The 24,287-nt window shown below is 43.3% G+C and overlaps 2 protein-coding genes across 2 annotated transcripts; both read right to left on the bottom strand.

Annotated features, from left to right (window-relative positions):
* Positions 1–13,895: 13,895 nt before the first annotated feature.
* Positions 13,896–17,657, bottom strand: NCBP2 (nuclear cap binding protein subunit 2). The gene is made up of 4 exons (XM_074590768.1): positions 17,527–17,657; positions 17,226–17,407; positions 16,281–16,419; positions 13,896–15,688 (listed from the first exon to the last, which is right to left on the bottom strand). The coding sequence occupies exons 1-4, from the start codon at positions 17,605–17,607 to the stop codon at positions 15,617–15,619; spliced, it is 474 nt and encodes a 157-aa protein (XP_074446869.1). The 5' UTR covers positions 17,608–17,657; the 3' UTR covers positions 13,896–15,616.
* A 3,543-nt stretch (positions 17,658–21,200) lies between these two features.
* PIGZ (phosphatidylinositol glycan anchor biosynthesis class Z) lies at positions 21,201–23,378 on the bottom strand. Its single transcript, XM_074592890.1, has 2 exons — positions 23,234–23,378; positions 21,201–22,762 (listed from the first exon to the last, which is right to left on the bottom strand). Exons 1-2 carry the CDS (start codon positions 23,349–23,351, stop codon positions 21,201–21,203), a joined length of 1,680 nt encoding a protein of 559 aa, XP_074448991.1. The 5' UTR covers positions 23,352–23,378.
* Positions 23,379–24,287: the final 909 nt, after the last annotated feature.

A 24,287-nucleotide genomic window follows, 5' to 3' on the forward strand; every position in this document is an offset into this window, starting at 1 on the left:
AACAGAATGAAAACAGATAGGGGATTCATATAAACGCACCTTCATCCACCCATTCATTGCCTTAACGGCAACAGTAGCAAGGAAAAGTTCACATCACATACTTCTAAAATGATGATAGCTGTGATATGCTCTTGTGAATTTCCTCAAAACCCACCATGGATCTGCCCCGTCACTGAAAACTAGTTTGGATCCAAGGTCACTGCTAATCCAATCTGAACTCAGTGCTGAAGTTTATAATCACTATTAGTTTTAAAGACCAACATTTGATACAAACTATAAACTACCCTGCATTTAAAGTTCTCGCACTCACTACAGTAGCATTTCTCAAACTGTTCTGAGAGTCCTGGTACTTCCTGGTGCCCCACATGTGCCTACTGTTATGAGCGGAAGAATCATAAACAGCCATAAAGACTAAGCCTGGTGATAAATGATTAACTGTTTCTTTCATGAGAAGCTGTAAAGAATTATCCCCTCCCAATCAATTTTCTGTACAGGTAATGTGGGTCTGATTGGGTCAGAGTGACTGAGAGTGATAAATAGCCACTCTGGGCAGCTTCCTCACGCAGCTGCAGAAAATGTGTTTGGCATTTATTAATGCTGTTTAGAGCTTGGCTAATATGTGACACGCTCTGCAGAAAGATGGGGAAAAACCTTATGTCAACACAGAACCTGGCTGATCTCCCTGCCATTGCTGGAAGCTCTGAACAGAAGACTTCCGCTGCCCGTTGATGCTCCTGGAATTAGCACTCTTTCTGGCAGGTTCCCAGCTGATGCACTCAAAACAGCCCATGAAATGCATCTTACAGAGAAAACGGTTCTCCCAAGAAAATCTCCAAATTCGGACCTGTCAAAAAACTAAGTTCTCCTTTTTTGTCTCTTCTCTGTGGAGGGAAATAGAAAAGCAAGGTCCAATTCAAAATGACATTTTCATTTACATGCATAAGAAAAAGAAAGGAACACATCCACTGGCCCACTCCGATTAGCCCAGTAGCACTCAGATTAAACTAGTCCTCACACACGACTGATAAGTGTATGGTTTTGATCAGTGGTGAAACTGAACCCATGTGTGAAAGTAGCATATACCAGGAAAAAGACATGTCATTCTGTTTTGCAAAAGAAGTAGGGGGAAGGGTAAACAACATTACTAAAAATAGCACAGGATACAAGCAGAACATACTGGCCACAGCCACACATGTCACAAAGGCCAGAAAAATAAATTACTCAGAATATACAACATTTTGGCTAATTTTAACTGAGTATTAACTGGAAAAAGGGAAACACCGCACCCATTTTTTAAAAGGGTAGAAAGGAGGACCCTGGGAACTACCAACCTGTCAGCCTCTTCTCTGCGCCTGGGAAGATCATGGAACAGATCCACCTACAAGCTATGCTAAGGCACATGGAGGACAGGGAGGTGATTTGAGACAGCCAGCACAGCTGCACCAAGGGCAAGTCCTGCCTGACCAACCTTGTGACCTTCTATGATGGAGTGACTACATCAGTGGACAAGGGAAGAGCTATGGATGTCGTCTATCCGGACTTCTGTAAAGCCTTTGATATGGTCCCCCACAACATCTTTCTCTCTAAACTGGGAGATATGGATTTGATGGGTCAATGACTCAATGTCCAGATGGAGATTGGTGACGAGTGGTGTCCCTCAGGGGTCCGTGTTGGGACCAGTACTGTTTTTATCTTCATCAGTGACATACAGAGTGGTATTGAGTACACCCTCAGCAAGTTTGTGGACAACACAAAGCTGAATGGTGCAGCTGGCATGCCTGAGGGATGGGATGCCATCCAGAGGGACTTGGACAAGCTCGAGAAATGGGCCCATGTGAACCTCATGAGGTTCAACAAGGACAAGTGCAGGGTCCTGCACCTGGGTAGGGGAAACCCCCAGTATCAACAGAGGCTGGGGGATGAAGGGATTGAGAGCAGCCCTGCTGGGAAGGATTTGGGGGTACTGGTGGAAGAGAAGCTGGACATGAGCCAACAACATGTGCTCACAGCCCAGAACGACAACAATATCCTGGGCTGCATCAAAAGAAGTGTGGCCAGCAGGCCAAGGGAGGTGATTCCGCCCCTCTGTTTTCGCCCTGAGGACACCCCACCCTGGAGTCCTGTGTCCAGCTCTGGGGCCCTCAGCACAGGAAAGACATGGACCTGTTGGAGCGGGTCCAGACGAGAGCCAGAGAAATGATCAGAGGGCCGGGGCACCTCTCCTACGAGGACAGGCTGAGAGGTTGGGGTTGTTCAGCCTGGAGAAGAGAAAGCTCCAGGGAGACCTTATTGCAGCCTTTCGGTACTTAAAGGAGGCCTACAGGAAAGATGGGGACAAACTTTTAAGCAGGGCCTGTTCTGGTAGGTCAGGGGGTAATTGTTTTAAACTAAAAGAGAGTAGACTTAGACTAGATATAAGGAAGACATTTTTTACAATGAGGGTGGTGAAACACTGGAACAGGTTGCCCAGAGGAGTCCTAGATGCCTCACCCCTGGAAACATTCAAGGTCAGGTTGGACGAGGCTCAGAGCAACCTCATCTATTTGAAGATGTCCCTGCTTATTGCAGGTGGGTTGGACTAGATGGCCTTTAAAGGTGCCTTCCTACCCAAACTATTGCATGATTCTGTGATTAACAACCACCCAGGGACTATCCTGACCATAACTGCATTATGTGGGAAGATATCACAGGCCTTACACCAACTGCAAGCTGAATTGTTGATACTCAGCACCGTTTATCACTATGAAGGCTCTTTGCAGGACTGCAGGCAACCAAACACACAATTACAAATACTGTTGAGGGGTAGGTCACGGCACTCAGCAGCTCAGTGTTAGGGTTACCCCAGTTGACTTAAAACTGTGACTCTGAGGCAGGATATGACACATATTTGGTACCTCTGAAAACCACAAAGTCAAATCACAGCAAGGCAGTAATATGTAGCTTTTCTGTGCCTTCTCCACAGATGGCACTCCTTAGCACCTCTGGTCAAATTACATAGATCCAAAGAAAAGCAGCAATTAAACATGATATATCATCCATGCAGCTTGGAACATATACCAAAGAATATATGCGAGAAATTTAATTTAAGCAGGAAAGGACATTCTGCTAGCAAGTAAGCTGTTAGAGACACTAAAAGAAAACATGGAGAGGAAGCAAAAGTTCAGCAACAAGTTGCAATGCTTCAAATTTCAGCATTGCTTTCAAAAAGACCATCAAAAATCCATATGCAAAACTGATTGATAACATATTTTCAAAGATGCTATTGTAGTTATTTGGAACCAGTTCCTCAGTTATGAAATAGTTCTTACAGAAAACCAGGAGAGACACAGGAAAATAAATAAAAACATACTATATGCATGATGGATGTACATTTTGACGTTTGTAAAATGTGGGCTTTTTCAACAATTCCATAGAAAAATTTCCAGTGTTCTCCAAACTGAATCTTCTTGCTTTCTAAAACCAAATAAATGCATAAAGGAACAGTAAATGTTTGATACAAATAGAATTCACCTCACAAACAATCTGTGGTTTTGATTTTTCTTTAATTTCTTTAATTGCACAGCTTAAGCTGAGTCTTTACTGTGAACACTATAAGCCTACACTGCAGTTCTGCATGTAAGAATATTTTTAACCATAATCATGTTTATGAAAAAAAAGCCATGAAAAAACAGGGAAGTAACTCTGCAGCCCTGACATACCTGGGAATTTTGTCAAGAATGGAGGACTCTAGCAAAGAAATACCATCAATGCGTATTCACAGCAAGGAAGGCCAGGGGTGTCCTGGGTTGAATTAGGCAGAGCAGTGCCAGTGGGTCAAGGGAGGTGGTCCTTCCCCTCCACTCAGCCCTGGTGAGGCCAAATCTGGAGAGCAGGATTCAGCGCCGGTCTTCCCAGTACAAGAGACAGGGACACACTGGAGTGAGTTCAATGCAGGGCCATAAAGATGATTGAGAGACTGGAGCACACGTCATCCAAGGAGAGGCTGAGAGAGCTGGGACTGTTCACCCTGGAGAAATGAAGGCTCAGGGGGATCTTATCTATGGGTATAAATACCTGATGTGAGAGTTTACAGAAGACAGAGACAGGCTCTTCTCAGTAGTGCTCGGTGGCAGGACAAGAGGTGACGAGCACAAATTAAAGCACATGAAACTCCATGTGAACACAAGACGAGACTTTTTTTACTGTGCAGGTGCCCAAACACTAGAACAGGTTACCCAGAGATGTTGTGGAGTCTCCATCCTTGGAGGTGTTCAAAATTTGACTAGACGCAACTCTGGGCAGCCTGCTTTAAGCGACCTTGCTTTGAGCAGGGGGTTGAATTGGATGGTCTCAAGTGGTGCCATCCAGCCTCAACTGTTCTGTGATCCTGTGAGATCAATCTCTGCTTGATGCAGGTCAACCAAGGACTGACATGAACAATTTCAGCGTTCCCTATTTGATTTATATTGCTCCTTTAATTAGATAAATAGAAAAGGATCATTCTGTTTTCTTGGTTAAGAATCACATCAAAAAGCTACTATCTTTCTCATATTAAACTATTGTTTAGCTAAATACGTTCAAACAGTCAATTCATTTCTGAGCTCCAAAACTCAAAAGGAATTAAAGAACTGACGAAGTGTTTTAAAGACAACGTACTTTCCACAAGCCAGGTCTCACAGGAGTGATATCGGAGATACCAGATCACTCACAGAGGAAATGTCCCTTCAGATTACAAAGGCCTGACAAAGGCAGCGTTATACACATTCTTAATTCTTTAACGTATAAAGCAGATAACTCACACACAAAACCAATGAAGTACAGTAAGACCCAACAGCTGTGTGAGAGTTAAACACATGCTTCTGGGGAAGTTATTTCCAAGTTTGCTCAAAGTTCTCAAGCAGCTGCTGACACATAGTGGTAATTCAGAGAAGGAAACTTTTGTTCTTAATGATCCAGGCTCAACTCCCTCAAAAACCATGCTAGAAATTAAACCTATGCTTACAACTCAGCCTGTTCTGAACTCTGCTTTGCTGAGATATGCCTCAGTACGCTTCCTGGCACTTCTCATTTTTGCAAAGACAGATGTGGGCTGTGCAGTGGAGCAGGGTGCCTCTGTGCTCCCCACTGCACCCGGAACAGCTGCATTACAGCTGCATAGTCTTTTACCACAAGAGGAGAGGAAACAGCCGAATGCCGCTTTCGAGAATGGGATTGCATCCCTATCTTTTACAGGAAAGATGCTAGGCTACTTGCAATAAACTATGCAACCACAGAAAAATAGAGAATTTGCTATAAATAAATGAATATATACAGCTTAGCCAAGAAATACAGAAATATTGCAAAACATGTAAAACTTTTTCTTCAAACCTTTTTAAACAAAGCACCCCAGTTTCTTGGCAAACACTGAAGTTTTTCCTTTCTGCATTTAAGAGAAGACCTAAGATGCTTAACTCTGGAGTTCTTCAAGGAAAGTATGAATCACATTGCTTTAATATAAAATCAACTCCCAACTTCCTGGCTTCATGGGGAAAAATCAAATATTCATGTTTCTCTTTAATACATGGATAAATTAAGCCATAAGAACCAGCATAAAGACTGTAGCGGAAAAAAAAAAAACCAAAAAGGGACACAGTTCAGGACTAATAGCTGTCATCCCTGCAGATCCCTGTGCTGCCGCTGACATGAGAGAGTGAGGCCACGGAGTACAGCTCAGTGTCACAACGATCAATCAGTTTATGCCCAGAAGCGATACAGCTCAGAGCATCTCTGTTCCTACCAGAGTTAGTCCATAATCTAATCAGTCTGGTACAAAAATCAAGAGATGCTAGTGAATTTTAAAAATGACAAACAGAACTCAAAAGACAAATGTGCTGTGATGCAGCACTGACATCACTGTTGACATGTATGTTTCATCGTTACTCATCAGCATGGTCCTTTCTCTGCCATTGCAAACGTGCAACATTCTCAGATTATGAAACTGTAAATACAGTGGTAGATGCAAAAAGCCTGCTTTTCACTGATATTTTCATGTTCCTGTTCATAGGATGCGTGCCCATAAAGATATTAATCTCACATATGTAAAGTTTTAGAACTTCAAGTGTTCAACACACTTAGCAGAAATATTCTAATGTCAAGGTTTATGATACATTTAAATCCAGAAAGTGAGAATCTTTTCTCTTAAAAAAATATCCTTCGCATATGACAGTAGATACTCTGCTCACCCACTCTCTCCTAGGTAATGGCACCAAGGTCTGTGAATTCATTCTTCATCTACCCTGGAGTAAATGAAAGGAAAAGCAGGTCCTTGTGGTATATTCAACTAACGAGTTCAGGCCTATTGAAATCAACAGTTATTTCACTCAAAAACTTAACTATGAATATGGCAAAGAACATTGGAATTTCAATGAGGGTTTGTTATGTTGTTTTTCACATAGCTTCTATTAATTCTTCAATGACTTTTTAAATGTGCCCAGAAATTGAATGAATATAGGGTTCAAAAGGGAATGTTCATTTTATACAGACTTTCAGAAAATTATTCTTACATTTTTCTCCACAAATGGAAATGCTGTTCATGACCTGAAGGCTTTCATTAAGGATCATAAATAGAACATTTCCTATTCGAGTGGAACTAAAATTCCTAATGACACAATGATGTTTTATACTTTCCCTCTTTCAATATGTACTGTTGAATCATATCTGAAAAGCAACAATATAATCCTTATAAATGTGAAATAACTTTCCTCCATTTAAAAGGAAAGCTGAATAGAAAAATGATGCTTTATTTCTAGCTTTTGTCACCACTATTCCTTGGCAGTCTCAGTCTCTCACATCTCTACTGTAAGTTATACTGTCACTGACAGCAGTTGTTGCAACAACATATTCAGCAATAAAAATTGTTTAGAAATAATGAATTCTTTTTAAAGATTCTTAATACAAAATGAATTTGTATTATATGCTTTCTAAATTAGAAAATCCGTTACACCTACGAACTTAAAAAAATAAAAGAAATTCAAACTTGCTTTTTAAAAAGCCCTATTGTACTGTACTTACACTGGACTTTGTTCAAGTATCTGTGAAATCTTGAAGAAGATAATTTCCTAGGATTGTAATGATATGCAGCTGAGAGAGAACTTCATTGTTAAATTGCATAGCCCAGTATAAACACCTGAAACAGTGAAAAAGTAATTATTGAGAGGCAATTCTGCATTTTATGTACACTAAAATAGTCACTTCAAATTTATTAAAACCTAAAATACCAAAACCTGAAAGGTTCCAGTACCCTCACATTAACTTCAACCCAGACTAAACTCTGTGTGGTTGTATCTTTACACCCATAGAGCATATGAAATTCTCCTACATGTAAGAGCTGTAGTGAAACTTTCTTCCTGAACAAAGTAGGCGCCTGCCATAGCCATTAAAAAAGGAAAATCATAAGCTTTGTCATAGTGCCACGAGTGCAGGGAAAAGCACCCTGACCCTCTACACAGAAGGCAGTCACAGTACAGCACCCTGTGTGCTCTGAAGCCTTTACCAGACTTACTTATCACTGATCATCCTGCAACGGGTGGGATGGACACCTCCTTCTGCAAATATCCAGTGAAAATACGCTGTCTCCAGTGCTGCCCACCAAACTCTACAGTCTGAGAGTCCATCACAATCCTGAGCACCTCAAAGCTTTGGTACTTCAAGCATACAGCTTTGTATGTTGTGCTTTCTCTCCTCTCAGGACAGCTCTGAGTCTGGGAATAGTTAATTACCTTCATATTTGTCTGAAGTTGGAGCCCTGGCTCATTCTTTCCTAGAAAGAGATTAAAATTATTTAGTTGTCAGTTCTATTCATCTCCATATTGACAACAAATTTGTTGTGCCTGCTGAGGCGTGCACCATTCATGAAGTACTCCAGCCTGTGAAGTACTCGGCTCAACCGAGAAAACAATTCACAGAGCACAACGAGAAACAGCACCGCTCATTCACGTACATCAAAGTGATTTTGTTTTCTCATAGGGAATGAATCAATCATAACAAACTCAGTCTCACCTCAGTTTTAGTTCAATTAAGTATCTTTAGGGGAAAATACATGATCAAACACAGAAACAACACCGTATCTGGGGACTGTTGACGGACACCATGTATTTATTCAGGCTACTGGGCCTCTTTTAATGTTTTATTAACTTTGCATTGGTGACGATTTTGTGTCTAGAATCCGAATGACTGGATTAGCACAAATCAGCTGGAATCTTCCCTAGATTTGCACATCCTGCCAGCTTTCCACCCTCTTCTGAAGCAAGGTCTCCTTCTCTGTCAAACTCTGTAGACAAGTAATATTTCTTGGCCCTCATGGCCTTGGATTCTGAGAAGAATACTGTCCTGATACTAATTTTGGACACTTACCCTGAGGGATTTTGAATCTCTCCTACCAAAAATCTGTGGTTACTTTCTGTGACACCGTTTTGTTCACCTTGCCTGGCTCTCTTTGAGATACAACTCAGGAGTCAATACTGCTCCCACACGACCTTTCTAGAACTCTCCTGGCATGTTAGCATTATTCGTGTTTAGTTTATAGAGAAATAAGTTAGATAAAATTAATGGAAGTACTTTAGTACTATGCACACATATCTCACTGAACTCAACAGGAAACAAAACTAAGTTCCTGACAGGACTGCATTCTATAAAACAATTCATCAAAAATTCCACCTTAACTCAAGGTGTGTGTGCAAGATCTGAGTAACTTACAAAGTCTCTGATGAGTTTCCCTCTGGCAAACGCAGAAAAAACCAAACACCTTCTCCTTACAGTTGTGCAGGATGGAGGATTGCAAGGTCGCTGCTTGAACACTTTTTCAACCTAATATGTAGATTTCAAAGAGAAAATTCAGCTGGGAATTCAAAAGCAGAAGTGCAGAGGCTCTGGGACATTCCTGGATTTAATGGGAAAAAGTCCTTTACAGTTCCTGGAAACATATTTCCGCTCTTACTGGAGTAAATTCAGAGTGGGGAAAAAAACCCTACGAAAAACAAACCACAAACCAGCCCTTTGCCAGCACGCACAATCATGGTTACTACATACAGAACCTGTCAGTTCTGCAGTGCTTAGTGTTACAAGGCATGCTACCTCTCAGCAACCTTAAAGCATGCCTACGTCTGTTGCTTCAGGGTTTATTAGAAGATAATCAGTCACTAGTCACTTTTGTTTCAAGCGGAATGCTAATATGAAGAAATTGAGACACTGCCATTAGCTGTGTGGTGCAATGAGATGCTTTCAGAACACATCGTTCCAGAAGAACCACTCGACTGAGCTGACTGCGAGGGCTTGCAGAGCACACTCATCTTCAAGCGAGACACGGCTTCTCATGACATCTTGTGGCAGCGTGACAAGCCGACAGGGGTTTTGTTTCCACAAGTAATTTATGATGTTGCAAAACAGTCATATTACAGAAAACCAAACACACAACAAAATGCACCAACTTAAAATCAAATTAAGATGAACAGACTAGCAACAATTTTTTAAGTCAGAAAAACTACCCATAAAAGATTTAAAGACACAAAGTATAGAATTATAAGAGCATTATTATAAAGTAAGAAAATCAAGTCAGAAAACTGAAATGAGTTCAGTTTGAAGCAATCCAAACTGCATGTGAGCTACAGATTTAAAGACAGGTATGTATTATTAATACTGTATTCTTAGCTATTCTAATTAGAAAATCAGAATCTCCTTTTCAAATTGTGGCTTGCAGGGATAGATTAGGTACAGAAGGGAAAAGCTGCATTGTCCAGAAACTTAATTACAATTAGGATAATTTATGCTGATTTTATGTTGCATGTAACTGAAGAAATATCAAAACAGCAAATTTTATTTCCCATTTGTTTTCAAATTGTGTTCTGAGAAAAAAATCTTTTAATTATACGTGAAATAACATAAATTGTGGCTCAATACTGTCCTAATTGAAAAACACGAGTCCTAGAGGAATCAATAAATGGCCCACCTTGAAAAGGGAATCAGAAGTACCTCTAATTAAATAAAATTAAACCCAACAAAATTACTTAAGATAGTGTCTTATTTTCAAAAATATACTCATCCTCAAGGCCCTCAAGAAAGTTGTTTTCCCAATCATTAACTGAGTAATGCCTAATTCCCAGTACTTTTTGATGGAAGGTATTTCAGTTTCTCTCTATGCAACTTGGCGTCTGAAATCCTGACTCAGCCCCTCATACAGCCCCTGGAACAGTGGTAGATTTTCCTGTCAGGGCAGAAGCAACTGGTTTTGTGTAGACTTTGTTTGAGGATAACGGAACAAAACCAAACCAGGTTTTACATAGTAAGAGATGAGCACTGGAGGACAAAGAGAAAGCTCCTGGGAGGAACATTTAACCAGAACTGCTGCTCTTCCTGAACAGTCAAGAAAGGGTTTTCAAAAGAAAACATCTGCTGTAGCACCTTCAAGGCAATAAAATCCTACACGAGGAATAACTCTCATTTGGCCTTCGAATGTGAAAAAAAAGAATTAAAAACTACATTTCATTCAGGTCACGCACTCTTAGATTACTGCTTCTGCCAAATTTAGCCACAGCACAAAGGTGCAGTGAGCAACCAAGATCTCTATTCTGCAGAGGGATTCATGTGAAAAGCCATTCCATGCAGTCCTGTTGCCATTGAGAAGCACCCTCTGGAAATCCAGGCAAATCTTCTTCTGGGAAGAAAATGAAAGAGGAAAGATTTAAACATAGTCTTTATTCAACTGTCCCCTAGCTGTAAAATGGCACAGCAGTACCATCAGACTAGTTGAAGACATAAGCAAGGATGCCTGCAACTGCATTGGAAGGTATTAATATGAAGCAAATAACATCAGTCCTGCATGGAGAGGATTCATTCCACTAGATCCCTACTTTGTTACAATACTATGTAATACTATCATAACATACTATGTTATTATTATTTTGTAAAAATATTTTAAAAGATTCGATCTATATCCTGCAAGCATTGCAGCAACCATCTTCGCCATGTCAGACTATAAAAGTATACTAATTTTGTAGCCACTAGAGGGAGCCATCTGGCATTTTACTTGTGCGGCTCCTCAAGTATTTGAAACTCAAATTTCATGGCTCTGCTAAAGGGAAAGATTATTTGTTTCAGATCTAAACATACTAACTAGTAAGTGTTGCAAAGAAGAGTCTGGCTACCTATTTATCTTTTTTTTTTTTTTTCCTCAATTCTGTAAAGAACCCTAATAGACATTCAAATAACCTTCAGGTAGAAAATAATAACCTTAGAGAATATTACCTCACTGAAGCAAAGTACATCTTTGTCTTCGAAAGCAGGCTGAAAAGCAGAGTGGCAGGAAGATAATTTTCATAAACTGTGGAAACCGCACACAAGAATGGATTTCTCCTGCTTTTGGAAAGCAGTTTCTGAAGGTCAGCAAACTTTCTTCTTCATGTGACTTCGTCTTCAACTGACAGGGATGTAATATAACCTTTCTACCTTTGCAGTACAGACATTGAAGTTATATGGTCTTAACATACAGATACTGTATCTTTATGGATTCTCCATAGATAGATCATTTTCCCAGAAATTAGAACGGAACATGGAAGACTCTGCTCAATCCTGACCCACAATGTGCTATAGAAACTAAAACGTGAAGCATTAAGAAAGTAGGACCTGCAGAAGAACTCTCTGGGTCAAGCTTAGAGTAAATTATATATGTAGATGATAATGAAAGACTTTTGTGATCTGTTTTCTCTCGAATTCTGCTTTCTAGAACTGATCATGACTAGTTATGTCTATAATGGTACACTATACCAGGAACTTCAGATGCCTGAAGTGCACAGTCCTAACTTCGTGTGTACATATCCCTTATGGACTGTACAAGGCTCTACAACAGACAAGATCATGAAAAAGAGATGAAGCAGTAACAGAGATAACACCTGCCAGTCACACGCTGGGACTCAACACTGGTCTTAGTCAGACAAGGGCAGGGAGGCCTCCTCCCCTGAGCCATGAGAAACATTTACACCATCTAGTTATCCCAAAAGGGAGAGCAGAGGAGTTGTGTGCATTACTACAGAGCAGCTCTGAGTATATGTAATCCCTTGGGCAAACTCTTATTTGCATAGGAACAGGCAGGAAACATACGAAAGCAGACAATTAATAAATTAGGCCATTGCTTCCCAAACATGATAGACATTTTGAAGCCCAGGACACCTCTCTCTGCAGTCTTCACCAATTTTTTGGTACTTCGCCTGTAGACATATCAGGCCCTACGCTAACCTAAAAGTATCAAATATACTCAGATAGGAGCAGAAATCCCAGAGACCGCAAAGAAAAATGTCCACTCCAATTCTTCATTTATATGCTGTAGCGTAAGGAACAACTTGTGCTTTAGAAACTCAAATGGACAACAGTTTATTAGATGTGCAGTCCCTGTGGCCTGCTTTCTTTTGACTAGTATTATCTTTGACTGTACAGATGAAAGCCTCTGTACAAACCCTGTCAATTTTAGTAGAGTTCTTTATCAATTTTTATCTTCACAAGCAGCCTAATCGGACAAGATATGGAAGATCAGGTGCTGGATATTAGCTTAAATACCTTAATCATTTTGTCTTTCAGAATCATCTATGTAGAAAGAACACCTGCGTAGCAAGAACACATTAACATCAACGGTGGTTGCACTTGCATCAACCTAAGCGGGAACTTTGCTGCTGCACAGGGTAGTAACCTGACTAATATAAGAGCACCTTGAAACTAGCCCACAGGGGTACACTGGTAACTGGGATTATTTTGTCAGTCATTAAAAATGAAGGTCTTTAATGCTCCAATTTACACTCCACAGATTTTGCACTGTACAAAGCATACACTGATAGAAAGACTCAAACGCTGTGAATACAAACCTTATTTGCAGCTCTGGGTGCCAAAGAGAGGCATGTATATCAACCCACCATGAGCACGCACGAGTGTGAGGGAGAGGATGAAGCTCTTGCTGCCTTGATTTGTAACAGCCTCTCTTCCATGAAGGCACATCTAAGCTTCCACCCATATTCTTACAATTCCATAAAAGTACCTAATCATGATGAACAAGTATTTAGAAGAGCTAATATAGAGCTTAAACTTCTATGGTAGAACTGGCATGTCAAAAAAACCACAATAGATACTACACTTCCAAGAGAACCTTATCACGATAAATTGGCATGTAAGAGAGCTAAAACAGCCCCCCAGTGAAGTTTTAAAGACTTAATTCAGTTACTTTTGTAAAGCACTAACTTCAGCAGAGCCATGTCTGATTTTGATTAGGGAAGGCAAAAATCAAACCATGTTCAAGCAACCTCCTCTATATGCACTTCTGAGATACTAAGACTTCACATAATGCATCATGTGCTTTTAAATCCCACTTTGATTGAAACCTCTCTCAAAATAGAAAATCTCACTTTAAAACAAAATCTTTCCATACACATTGCACCTATCCAGCAAAAGACAGTGACAGCTGCCAGGGTTCAAGTGAAAAAAAAAAAACAAAAAAACACCAAACAACTTATCTTCACGTCCATTTCATTTGAGAATGACTGTCTTGCAGCACTTACAATAAAAAGAAAAAAATATATATTTAAAGCTCATTTTTATAAGCAAGTGCACTTTGAAAACTACTTGTTACACACCAAGGACTTTCACATCCACTTCAATATCAGTAAATAATTCAATTTCTGTTCTGTAATCCAAAAAGTACCAGAATTAAGAGCATTTAACCAAATGTCTTTCAGCATACAGTTAAATACTGATCAAGCCTGAAAGTCCAGTTAAAGGGAAGGAATATTCACTCTCTCCATCCTAAGAGACACTAGAACAAAGGATGTGGAAAAGAGTCTTAAATATAGCTCCTTTCTCTCACTGATTCTGTTAAAAAAAAATAAAAAAAACCCACAACCCAATCCATTTTAATGTTGTAGCTTTATTTGAAAATGACTTTGATTTTTGGTAACACAATTTTTTATACAAAATTGATACAATGAAAAAAACTTCAGAGGTTTCCTAGAGCAGATTACAGGCTGTAAACTCATAATTAAATGTACTATATATAAAAAGGTAACTTTGTTCAAAGTCTTGCTTGCACACCAGCACCAAGTGATCCTGAAAATCTAGTTTTACTTTATGTGCCAAAAAAAAAACGAAGCCCACCCAACACCTTGCTTCCTAATTAAGCAAAGCCTCATAGTAGTTGTTCCACCTCACTGTATTTCCAGTTTGTGACAAAGCATACACCAGAAGCACAACGAGATTTCCAACAATATTTTCAGTGAGTAAACATCAACTTTTACATACCTGGTACTTTATAAAGTTTTTTAAGGAGTCACAGACAACTAGGTATTTGGGCAATATTTTATGAATTACCATTTCCAAAGAACTCAGAGTTCCATTAAAAAAAATAAATCCAAAGCCCTGCAACAGTTCCTTTTAAACTATTTCATTTCAGCAGATCAATTTCACAGATCTTAGCATCACTTATTATTTTTACCCCTATACGTGCAGTACATCAAAATCCCACCATATAAATTAGCAGCATTAATAAGATCCAGGGGGCGTGAGGGGAATCTACACAGTCCTGCAATTCTTTTACCTTTCTTACCACATGCTCAGTAGAAAGTAAGGCTCCTCCCAAGACCCAGCTTTTTTTTATTTTTAGCTTTGTCTGAAATCAGGTTTCTCAAATAGAAAATCTATTTTGAAAAAAAAAAAAAATTCTCATTATACATACAATTCTTCAAACGGCCCATTTTTGGGGCTTACTGTAAAGCTTGGCTTCATCCCACCCTTGTAGGCACAGGAAAGATATTGTTCCTCAAATATTAAGGCTGTAGAGAGCTACGAGACGGGAGCAAAATACTACTACTCCAACCGTGAAAATAACTGCTACTACAATCCTCACACTTGCTGTTCTCCGTACCCCACAAAGCAAAATGGTTCTGAACCATGCAATGTCGTGCAATCACATTATACTTTGTAGAAGATCACAAGGGTCTGTTCTGCTCTGCCAGGCTTGCTTCTCATTTTATGATTTTTGGGCTCAATCTGACTTGTCTTATTGTGGCCACTCAGGTAGCTGTGCTAGGAACAGCCTCAGTGTAAAAGTACAGTAATCCAGAAACCCCAGAAAATCTGCAATTACGTTTTCCCTAGAAACTTAAAAATCTCCCTAGAAATCCCACTTCCTTTTTGGGTTCTTTGACTTTTTCTTTCATCTCGGAAATATCCACTAATCCTCCTAAATCACCACTCTCCACCCTGTGATACCAATGTAAACTAAACCCAGTGACAGAATAATCAAGTCTTGCCAGTGAAAAAAAGCACCATAGTGTTGAAACTTTGTTCCTTTTAGTAGAGTTACAGCAGCATTTAGAGACCAAAGTCTCACTCCTACTATTGCTTAAAACCTCGCTCCCAAGTCCTCTATATTAATGTACCCTGCAATGCTTTGGATCTGGGTATTAAAACAGAAGAGATATTGAACATACTATGTGATCACAGGAACATGGATAGTAGTTTCTGTGAAATTCTGGCTACGTAAATTTGTGTGCAACAGACCTACTTTGTGCCTCATGACATTTACAATGCAGATTTAGTTCTCCTGTGAGGCTGATGAGTCATTCACTATTCACTGGCATTGAACAGTTTTGCCATAGCCACCTCTTCCAGCATCATAGTCTTGCCGATATTCATCTCGGACCTTATGAAGGAGGGAAAAAGGGAAGCCCAGTAAAGACAGAGAAAAACAATTTCTCAAAAACTATCACACCATCAGAATATAGTCAAACTGAGTTCATAACATGTAAGTGGCCTCAAAGAGCTGGCTGACAAAACAGAAGGCAAAGTGCATCATGCAGAAGCCCAGAACACAGCATAAACTAACTTCCTTTCTAATAACGTCCAAGGGGACTCTTCAAACAAGACAATGTGAGGATGGCTAGCCTCATGCTTCAGCAGTAAAAGCATCTGTTATCTTCCCAGCTTCAGGTAAGCTAAGTGCTGTCCTTTGTGTTCTTAACAGCCTTATATTTTCTGGGCTTATTTATAAGCATTATCTGCTTAAAAAGGTAAGTCACTGAAAGTACTGTCAGTGAAACATATGAAAAAGTTACTTATTCTTAGCAGATAACATCATCATTGATAAGATGTCTTACAGATTAATGTACAGTGGTATCTTATATAATAGCTCTTAAATTGCTATTTCTGAAGTTGTTCTGAGTGTGTTCATTCAAAAAGCAATTCATTTGGCAAAGTCACCAGTCCCTTAATAACTAGGCTGTACAACAACGTACCTGGCCCCCTGATCTTCCACGACCATACTGTCTACCCTCCTTAAATCCTGCATCCCAGTCTGTCCTTATGATCCTGTCATCAAGCCTGGTTCCATTGATGTATCGCATTGCATTTTCAGCATCTCCTCTTGCATAATACCTTAAGAATAGGTTAGTGAAAAAAACCCTAGGCTTCTATTTTCAACACATGGAAAAAAGAACAATATCAAATGGGATACAAAACCAAGTATTTGCTTGAATCACGTTCCTGCTTGATTCCTTCTAAAAGCAACCGTTTCCAAGAAGCTATGTGAGCTAAGAAAACTGCTAGTGAAGCAGAGTAACATGCAGGAATGAAAGCATATTAAAAACGCATCTATTAGATCAAGTTCTTTAACCACGCTCACCCTTAAAAGCATAAAGCTCTATTACTAAAGAAAGAATGAGAAGCCCCATGCATGCTCCATTCATGCTGCAAATTTTCACCATTTTGGTGTGTTTGCTGGAACCAGAAACCATGACTTTCAAAGAGATTTGCATGTAATGAGGTCAACATGTGACAGGGACGCAAGATACCAACAGAAACTTTACGTGTATGCTTGTATGAAAAGAAACATCTCTTTACTCGGGCACCGAGAATACGCTTTTACTGCGGAGACCAACTATCTAAAAAGCGTCTGGCTTAGAGCATCAGAGTGAAAGCAATCCTCACTCGACGTGCAGTCGAGTTGCCCTCTCTCGCCCAGGGCTCCCACAGACACTTTAGCAACCGAATAATTTTATCCTCGGATAATTTTCCCGTGACTCAGAGCCTGCATTTCAGCTCACCCACGCCCTGACCGCTCCTGCCCACCGCTGCGGCAGCCTGCGGGCGGCACAACCAGCCGCCGCCCTAGCGCAGGGTCCGCTCCCCCCGCCCGGCTCCGCGGCCCGCGGCGCCGCCGGCCCGGGCTCGCTGAAGGATACTCCACGAAGCAGAAGCCGCATGCGGTTTTCTTCACTTTGTCCAGCCCCATGATGACCTTCTTGATGTCGCCGCTCTTGCCGAAGAGCTCGTGGATCTGCTCCTCCGTGGTGTAGAAGGAGAGGTTCCCCACGTACAGCGTACAGCTCTTCCTCAGCAGCCGCTCCTGGTCGTATCGCGTCCCCTGAGCCGCAACGACAGCGTTACCCTCACGGCGGGCCCGCAACCGGGTCTGGGCCCGGACACAGCCCAGGCAAACCGCGCGGCCCCCGTCACCAGCAGCAGCGGCGGCACCCCGCTCACCCGAAAGTGCTGGTCCCGGTATTGACTGAGATCCGCGTAGGAATCACTGCGCAGGATGCTCAGCGTCCCGCCGGCAGACATGGCGGCAGGACCGTCCCTCAGCGCCTTCCCGCCCCTCAGCACGTCGCCGGGCGGGCAGCCAATGGCGAAGCGGGACGAAGCTCTCGCGAGAGCAGGCGGGGCACGGACAGGCGCCGCCCCGCCCCCTTGCGCCCGCTCTCGCGAGAACAGCAACGGCCACGGCCCCCCCTTGCACTAGCTCTCGCGAGAGCGGGCGCAGGGTGGCGCTGAGGTGAGCGGTGTTCTCGCGAGAGTTGGCGCAGGATGGTGCTGAAGGGGTCGCTGTTCTCGCGAGAGTTGGCGCAGGATGGTGCTGAGGCGGGTGCTCTTCGCTCTCCTCAGCAACCCGCGGCTGATCGAGAAGCTCTCCGAGTCGCGGCCCATCCGCGCCGCCGCCCGCCTGACCGCCGCCGCCATCACCCGCGGGCAGCTCAGCGCCCGCCAGGCGACGCGGAGTTTTGCCCCACGTTTGCTCCGCCTGCGCGACACCTTCCTCAGAGAGCTCAAGGACGGAGCCCGGGCGAAGGGCTGGCCCGGGCCCCGAGGGCCCGGTCGAGGCGGCCGACCCGGAGGAGGGCCCTGATCGCCGCGACGAGAGGGAGGTAGCTGCGGAGCCGCGGCAGGCGCAGGATGCCGCCAAGGAGAAGGAAACGGCCACCGCTTCCCTGCGGCGAGGGCAGGAGGACGAGTGCGTTAGAACCGGCGGGTGAACGGGCCCTGAGGCCTCGGTGACGGGCTGCTGGTGACAGCCGGACCCTATCAGCCTCTCCTGAACCGGGCACGGTGCACTGCCGTTGGGACCCCAGCGTTACCCCCCGGCCTACGTAATGCAGAACGTGAGCTGTGGACTGACACTGTTTTTCCATAGCGTATAGCCATGAGTGGTTCCTGAGTCCAGGCATGAAAACGTGAAGCATGCTGCTTATTGGTATGATGGACTTTCATTTCATAGTCAGTTTACACTTTCCACCGTACTCAAGAACATGCAGAAGGCAGACTCACATTAAACATCATCCAGAATACTGTCAAGATCATCAGTTTAAGTGCTTGATAAGAAACTCGAAATAAAAACAAATTTCTCACTGGAGTTCCTTTAACAATGTCTGTCTATACAACAGTAGTGTTCTACATTTGATACAATTTTGATACAGAAAGAGCTCTAAATGTTGATGATGATGTTGATGGATAGGATAATAATCCATTTTACAGGTAGGTAAAAGAGATTCAGTAGCACACCTCAAGTCTATGGTAGCAAGAAGGGTTGGGGGAAAAAATGACCAATAGAGCTATCCTAACTATAAATATGGAAAAAGATGTATCCATCATATGTAGTGCACTGCACTGGGGTGGTTTACTTAAGTTGCTGTATCTAACAACATATGAGACAAGTAGTAGTTAAGCTTCCTTCATAGCATGTTTCACTGTTTAGTCCAGCTGACTAGGTGCTTGGTAACTGGGGAGGATGATTTCCATTCTTTGTATCACCCCAGGTGAAAAGAACCTTGCAAATGATCTGAGATACAGTTTCTGGCATTGCTGATAAAATTACACTTCCCACCAACAAAGACTTAGGTGTGCATGGATGGAAAAACTGCATCTATGATGTAAATGATAAAAGGTCTAGCTGGCAAGACAAAAGCAGTGTATTTTCAGTCTGAGTTAGCATTTGTAGTCCAGGTTCTCTATCACAGGTTACCTGGCTAGCAGTAGAGCTGTCATTGTGCCATCAGAATGGTGCTCCATCACATCCTTGAAGAGTTTCAAGATCTACCCCACTGAGATTGCCAGAGGTGATAAGTTTTATGAAAATAATTTTCAAAATGTAAGCTGTTTAAGAAAGCTAAAAATAGTAAGCAGGACATGGAGTACCAGCTCTGGCACACAGCTGTCATCCCAATGTAAGAGAACAAAAAGGAAATTAACTTGGAGAATACACTTGGTGTCACGATGCTTTCATAACTCCTTTCACTATTTTGTGAGTCATCAGTACAAACATACATGCACCCCTGTCTTCCCCTACCTCCCCCCAAAACATACACCTTTAATTTACAGGCTTGTCGGTAATGAGGGATGTGAGATGAACATGTAGGGGAGACTTAACACAAAATGTTTTACAAGAGAGCAAGAACTATGTTACTTAAAAATCTAGCTCATGTGTATAATTTGGAAGATAGAGGCAAATCCTACACACAGGGAATTTTCCTAGCATCCCTCTAGAGCCTGGCATCAACCTATATTGTCTCTGTTAAAAAACTGGCTCATAAGACCTTACATAAAGCTGTGCGGATGAAGAACTGCAAAAAGCATTGCTGCCTTTGTGAGCAGAAAGAACTCAAGTGTCGGATTCATTTCATAGAGAGAGGCTTGACCTACACTGTATGTGCCAAATTAGTATCTCCCTCTGTGTCGCGATGTTTTGGATCCAGAAATTCATGCAGGCAAAACCGAAAATGGTTAGTTGGGTAATACTATTAAGCATATGCATCATTCTCAGCTGAAGCTCAGGATTATTTGTATCCTGCTTTAAAATCGGACTCTTCTCCATTTGAGAGCCAGGATGTGACCTGTCATTCTCACCAAGCTGATTTAACTGGGAGCCATTACTGAAGGGGAGGGGGGCGCAGGGGATGCGGCTCCTCCCTCGGATCCTCACACGCTTCCCTGCAGCAGAACTGGTGGATCTCTGACCCTGCGGTAAGCCAGTTCGGAGATACATCTGGTCAAACACACACAAAGCATCAAATCCCTGTGAGTTACCCATTTTCTGGCTGCAGGGCCTGCGCTGCACCGTTGCCAGTGCGGGAGCCACGACAGAGCGATGGAAGCTGTGAGATGCACAGCAGGAGCATGCAAGGGAAGGGCTGCCCCGTTTGCACGGCTCAACAACAGACGGGCTTAACGCTGTCAAAATGCAGCACTCTCAAGCTGCTGTATGTAATACATATGTAGTGTGTCCACAAGAATGGAACTGTAGCAAGGAAACGCTAAGCAGGCAAAGCTTGGATTTTAGGATTTAGCACAAGTACTTACGCTGAAGTATCTTCCATGTACTAAATCAGATCCTGTCAGATCAACGCCGGGGATTTTTCAAGACAGAACCAGCCAAGACAATATTACAGTGCTGGTGCCTATACAGGATGCTCTGAATTTTTAACAGCACAAAAATACAACCTTATTGAGTCAGACCATCTTTCGTCTAGTCCTGTAACTGCTCTCCAGCAGCTGAGTTTATGCCTATTACCAGCAAAAAACACACAATGCACAAACCCTCTGTCAGAGATTATAAGAACCTTCAAAAATAAATCTCACACGGAAAGAGCTAAGCTTGAATCTGTTTTGGTGGACTCTGATTTCATCCTCTCTCATCAGAAAAATGAACACAAGTTCATATGAAACACCACACGGGCTGAATAACTCAAATTTTAAGCAGGTTCTATCCAGAACTGGCTATATTGATGAGTGTTAAGTTTATGAAGAAAGGGAATAAAGAGACTCAGGGCAAGTCCCAGTGCCACCGCTTGTGCTGAAGACGGGTCTGTGAAGAGGAAGGTCTTGCAGCACACTTGGGCAGCGCCCCAGTGAAGTGAAAAACTAAACCATTGTTCTCCTAGAATCTAAAGGCTCTGCCGATCTCTGTCTAGCTGAAGGATGTATAGTCCTAACTGGCTTCTCCAATTTCCACTGAATAGGAAGGGTAGTTGTGGTGGGTCTTCCATTGATAAGTGTGGAAATATCAAAGTCTCATTCTTGAACGAGACACCACATTTTGTAATCGTGGCTCTGACTGTACCAGGGATTATAACAAAAACATGACAGTTGTTGCAGGTAAAATTGTTTGCTCGCTGCCCTACTATCCGGCAGAGGGTTTCTTCTCCAGACCCAGCCATATCAATGACTTCTATATGTGTGTCTCGCTCCTTGATATTAAGCAGAGACCTAGGAGGCATGTAGGTGTGAGCAAAGAGTAGAGTGTAGTGTCTGGGATCGTTTGAGGGCTCCGGAGAATGAGTGAGTTGCTCCAGGTGAAACAAACATGGTATCAGTCCTCCCTGGTGTAAGCACCCAAACAGCAAAGCCCCGAGAACATTGAAAATAGTAATAACGTGTTTCCACTTCACAGCTCTATTCTGTGACGTGCTGAACAGGACCAATGGCAAGATGAGAGGAATGAGAAACCGAGGTTCCTGGTGACTGAATAGGGAGAGAAATGCCAAAGGAACAAAATAGAACAGCAGTAACGTTGGATTGCCCTCAGAATGCACTAACAGCCCAGATGACCCATGGTAATACAATTTGACCCGTATTAATTGATGGATATATTTCTTCAACATTTTAAAACCAGCACTAATGGCCAGAATATGTAAGATCCCAAAGAGCATTATGCCATTGACTGTAAAATGTGTAACTCTTGGGTGACTTCCATGCAGTGCAAGATTATGAGGATTAAGATTATAGCTGAGGAAATTGAAAGGTGTTACTATCATTTTCTCATGTAATTGACCTATTACATCAAGTAGGCTGCTGTTCTTAATGCTGTAGAGGTTGTCTAAGCCCACGGAGGTAAAGTAGAAGGTGTCGGCTGTTATGAAAACAACAGCAGTAAAACAGGCACATAGGACAAGCTTCAAAAAGTGGTTTATGACAGTTTTAATGCCCTTTTCAGAGTCAACAATTAAACCTGCCCAGTAAAGCAGGGGCATTAGAGCGAATGCCAAAAAGGTTGGCCTGTTGAAAAACCCGGCAGTCGTTACAATACCTATGAGAGGGCTGCTTGTCAGCTCTGCTACGCTGCCACCAGCCTTTCTTGAGGAAACCAGCACCATCAGAAGAGCAAAGAGAAGTCCTTCGAGTGTGTTGGTGAACGTTCTTGTATAAAATACCAGAGTGACATAGGATCCGGCAAGAAGTACCAGCGCTTTCCATGGATCCGCTTCCCAGAAAGGAGCTAATCGATAAACGCTATAGTCGAGTATGAAAGAAAAGATGGTAAAGAGAAGGCGAGGTGACACGAGAAGGGTGTAGCTGTTGATGCAACTTGAACACATGTCCAGCTGCTGCAAAGACTTGATCACCCAGTAGGTAACTCCAGATGTCATTAATGGGAAAACAACTGTTCTGCAAGGAGAGCTGGAAAGGAACTCCCAAGGGTAATAGACCTGTAGGTTTAAAATGTCACCTATAAAGAAAGAAAAAAAAAAAAACCCATACATACATAATGTGTTTTATTCAGTTGGGATATATTTTATTCATTAGGGATGCAACTTAGCATGAGAAGTATCATGACGCAAAGCAGTCGCTAAACTTTTGAGACTACTGTCATGGTTGACATTTTTAGGAGCGTACCATTAATCTTTACGCACCTTCAAGAAAAAAACCCCAAGCAGCGGTCTGTTAGGGTGAGCGCTCCCGGCAGGGCTCGGCAGGGACAGCGGGAGCAGCCGCAGCCCCGCTCCGGCCCTCCTGCAGAATCGCTTTGCAGCAAAACGCGGGGGGCGAAGCGGCCGTTCGGTTCCGTTTGGGGCGCGGGTGCCCACCCGTGACCCGCAGCCCGGGAGGCGGCCGCCGCTCCGCACGGCGGTACGCGGTGCGCCCGTGTCCCCGCGCCCCCGGGGTCTCTCCGCCGGGCCCGCCCCTCCCGCCGCCTTACCTGCCATCACCTCGGGCGACTGGAAGAACTCGTCGGGGTGCAGGTAGCCGGCCTGCGGCAGCAGGCACCAGCCAGCCCGCAGCGCGGCCAGCAGCGCCCACAGCCCCCGGGCCCCCATGGCGGCACCGGCACCGCCGCCCGACCGGCCCCCGCCCCGCCCCGCCAGGGGGCGCAACACCGCCGGCCCGCGCGCCGCAGCCCCGCGCGCAAGCGCATGCGCAGCCCCGGGCAGCGCGCAACGGCCGCACTCAGCACAGCCTGAGCTTCGGTCGCTTCACGACCGACCCGAGGCCGGGAGCGGCGCAGGGGTAAGGAGAGCGGCAGCCACCGACCGCGGGGGGCACTCGGTGCCCGCCCTTCTCTCGGGCGACGGCAGTTACCAGCCCCTGCCAGCGGGATGCAGCTCTTAGCGCCCGTTCTGCAGCAAAAATGCCACCCCTGCCCCCTCGTCACTGTACGGCTGAGCAAACTGGAGAATGGTTTCTTTTTTTTAAAGCAGCGTTTCTGTAGTTTTTTATTCACAAAGATAATCCACTACAGGAGAAAAATGAAACAATGATGCAATTCCTGCCTACAAGCAAAGTCATTCCATGAAAGAAGAGAGGTGGTGAATCCGCACATTCACGCAAGCGCTGCAAGAAAACAAGGAGGAGGCAGGCTGCCTCAGGGGGCCTGTAAGGAACGCAGCAATGCCTGGTAATGACGACACGGACTCACAAAAACAACGGACTCCGAGATCTAGCTATATATCCTATTTAAAAAGCCACTCTGCAAGCTAGAAACGATCCAAATGTGGCAGAAACACACACACTAAACACCTGGAGTATCTATCTAATACATCAGCTGTGTTTGGCAGATAAAATCTAACACAACATATTCAAAGGCATACAGACAGAAAGCCATGGCCCAGGGGCTTCAACTAAATGGCCAGAGCTGTCATGGATCCCTGGCTGACAGGAGCAGAGCTCAGACCCAAAGACTTCAATCCTCAACCTGTGGGTTTGGGCGTTGCTGCACTGTGTCACTGCTTTGCTACTGCAGACACAGCTCCAAA

This window comes from Larus michahellis, chromosome 6 (assembly GCF_964199755.1).
Source record: "Larus michahellis chromosome 6, bLarMic1.1, whole genome shotgun sequence".
NCBI classification, from domain to species: Eukaryota; Metazoa; Chordata; class Aves; order Charadriiformes; family Laridae; genus Larus; species Larus michahellis.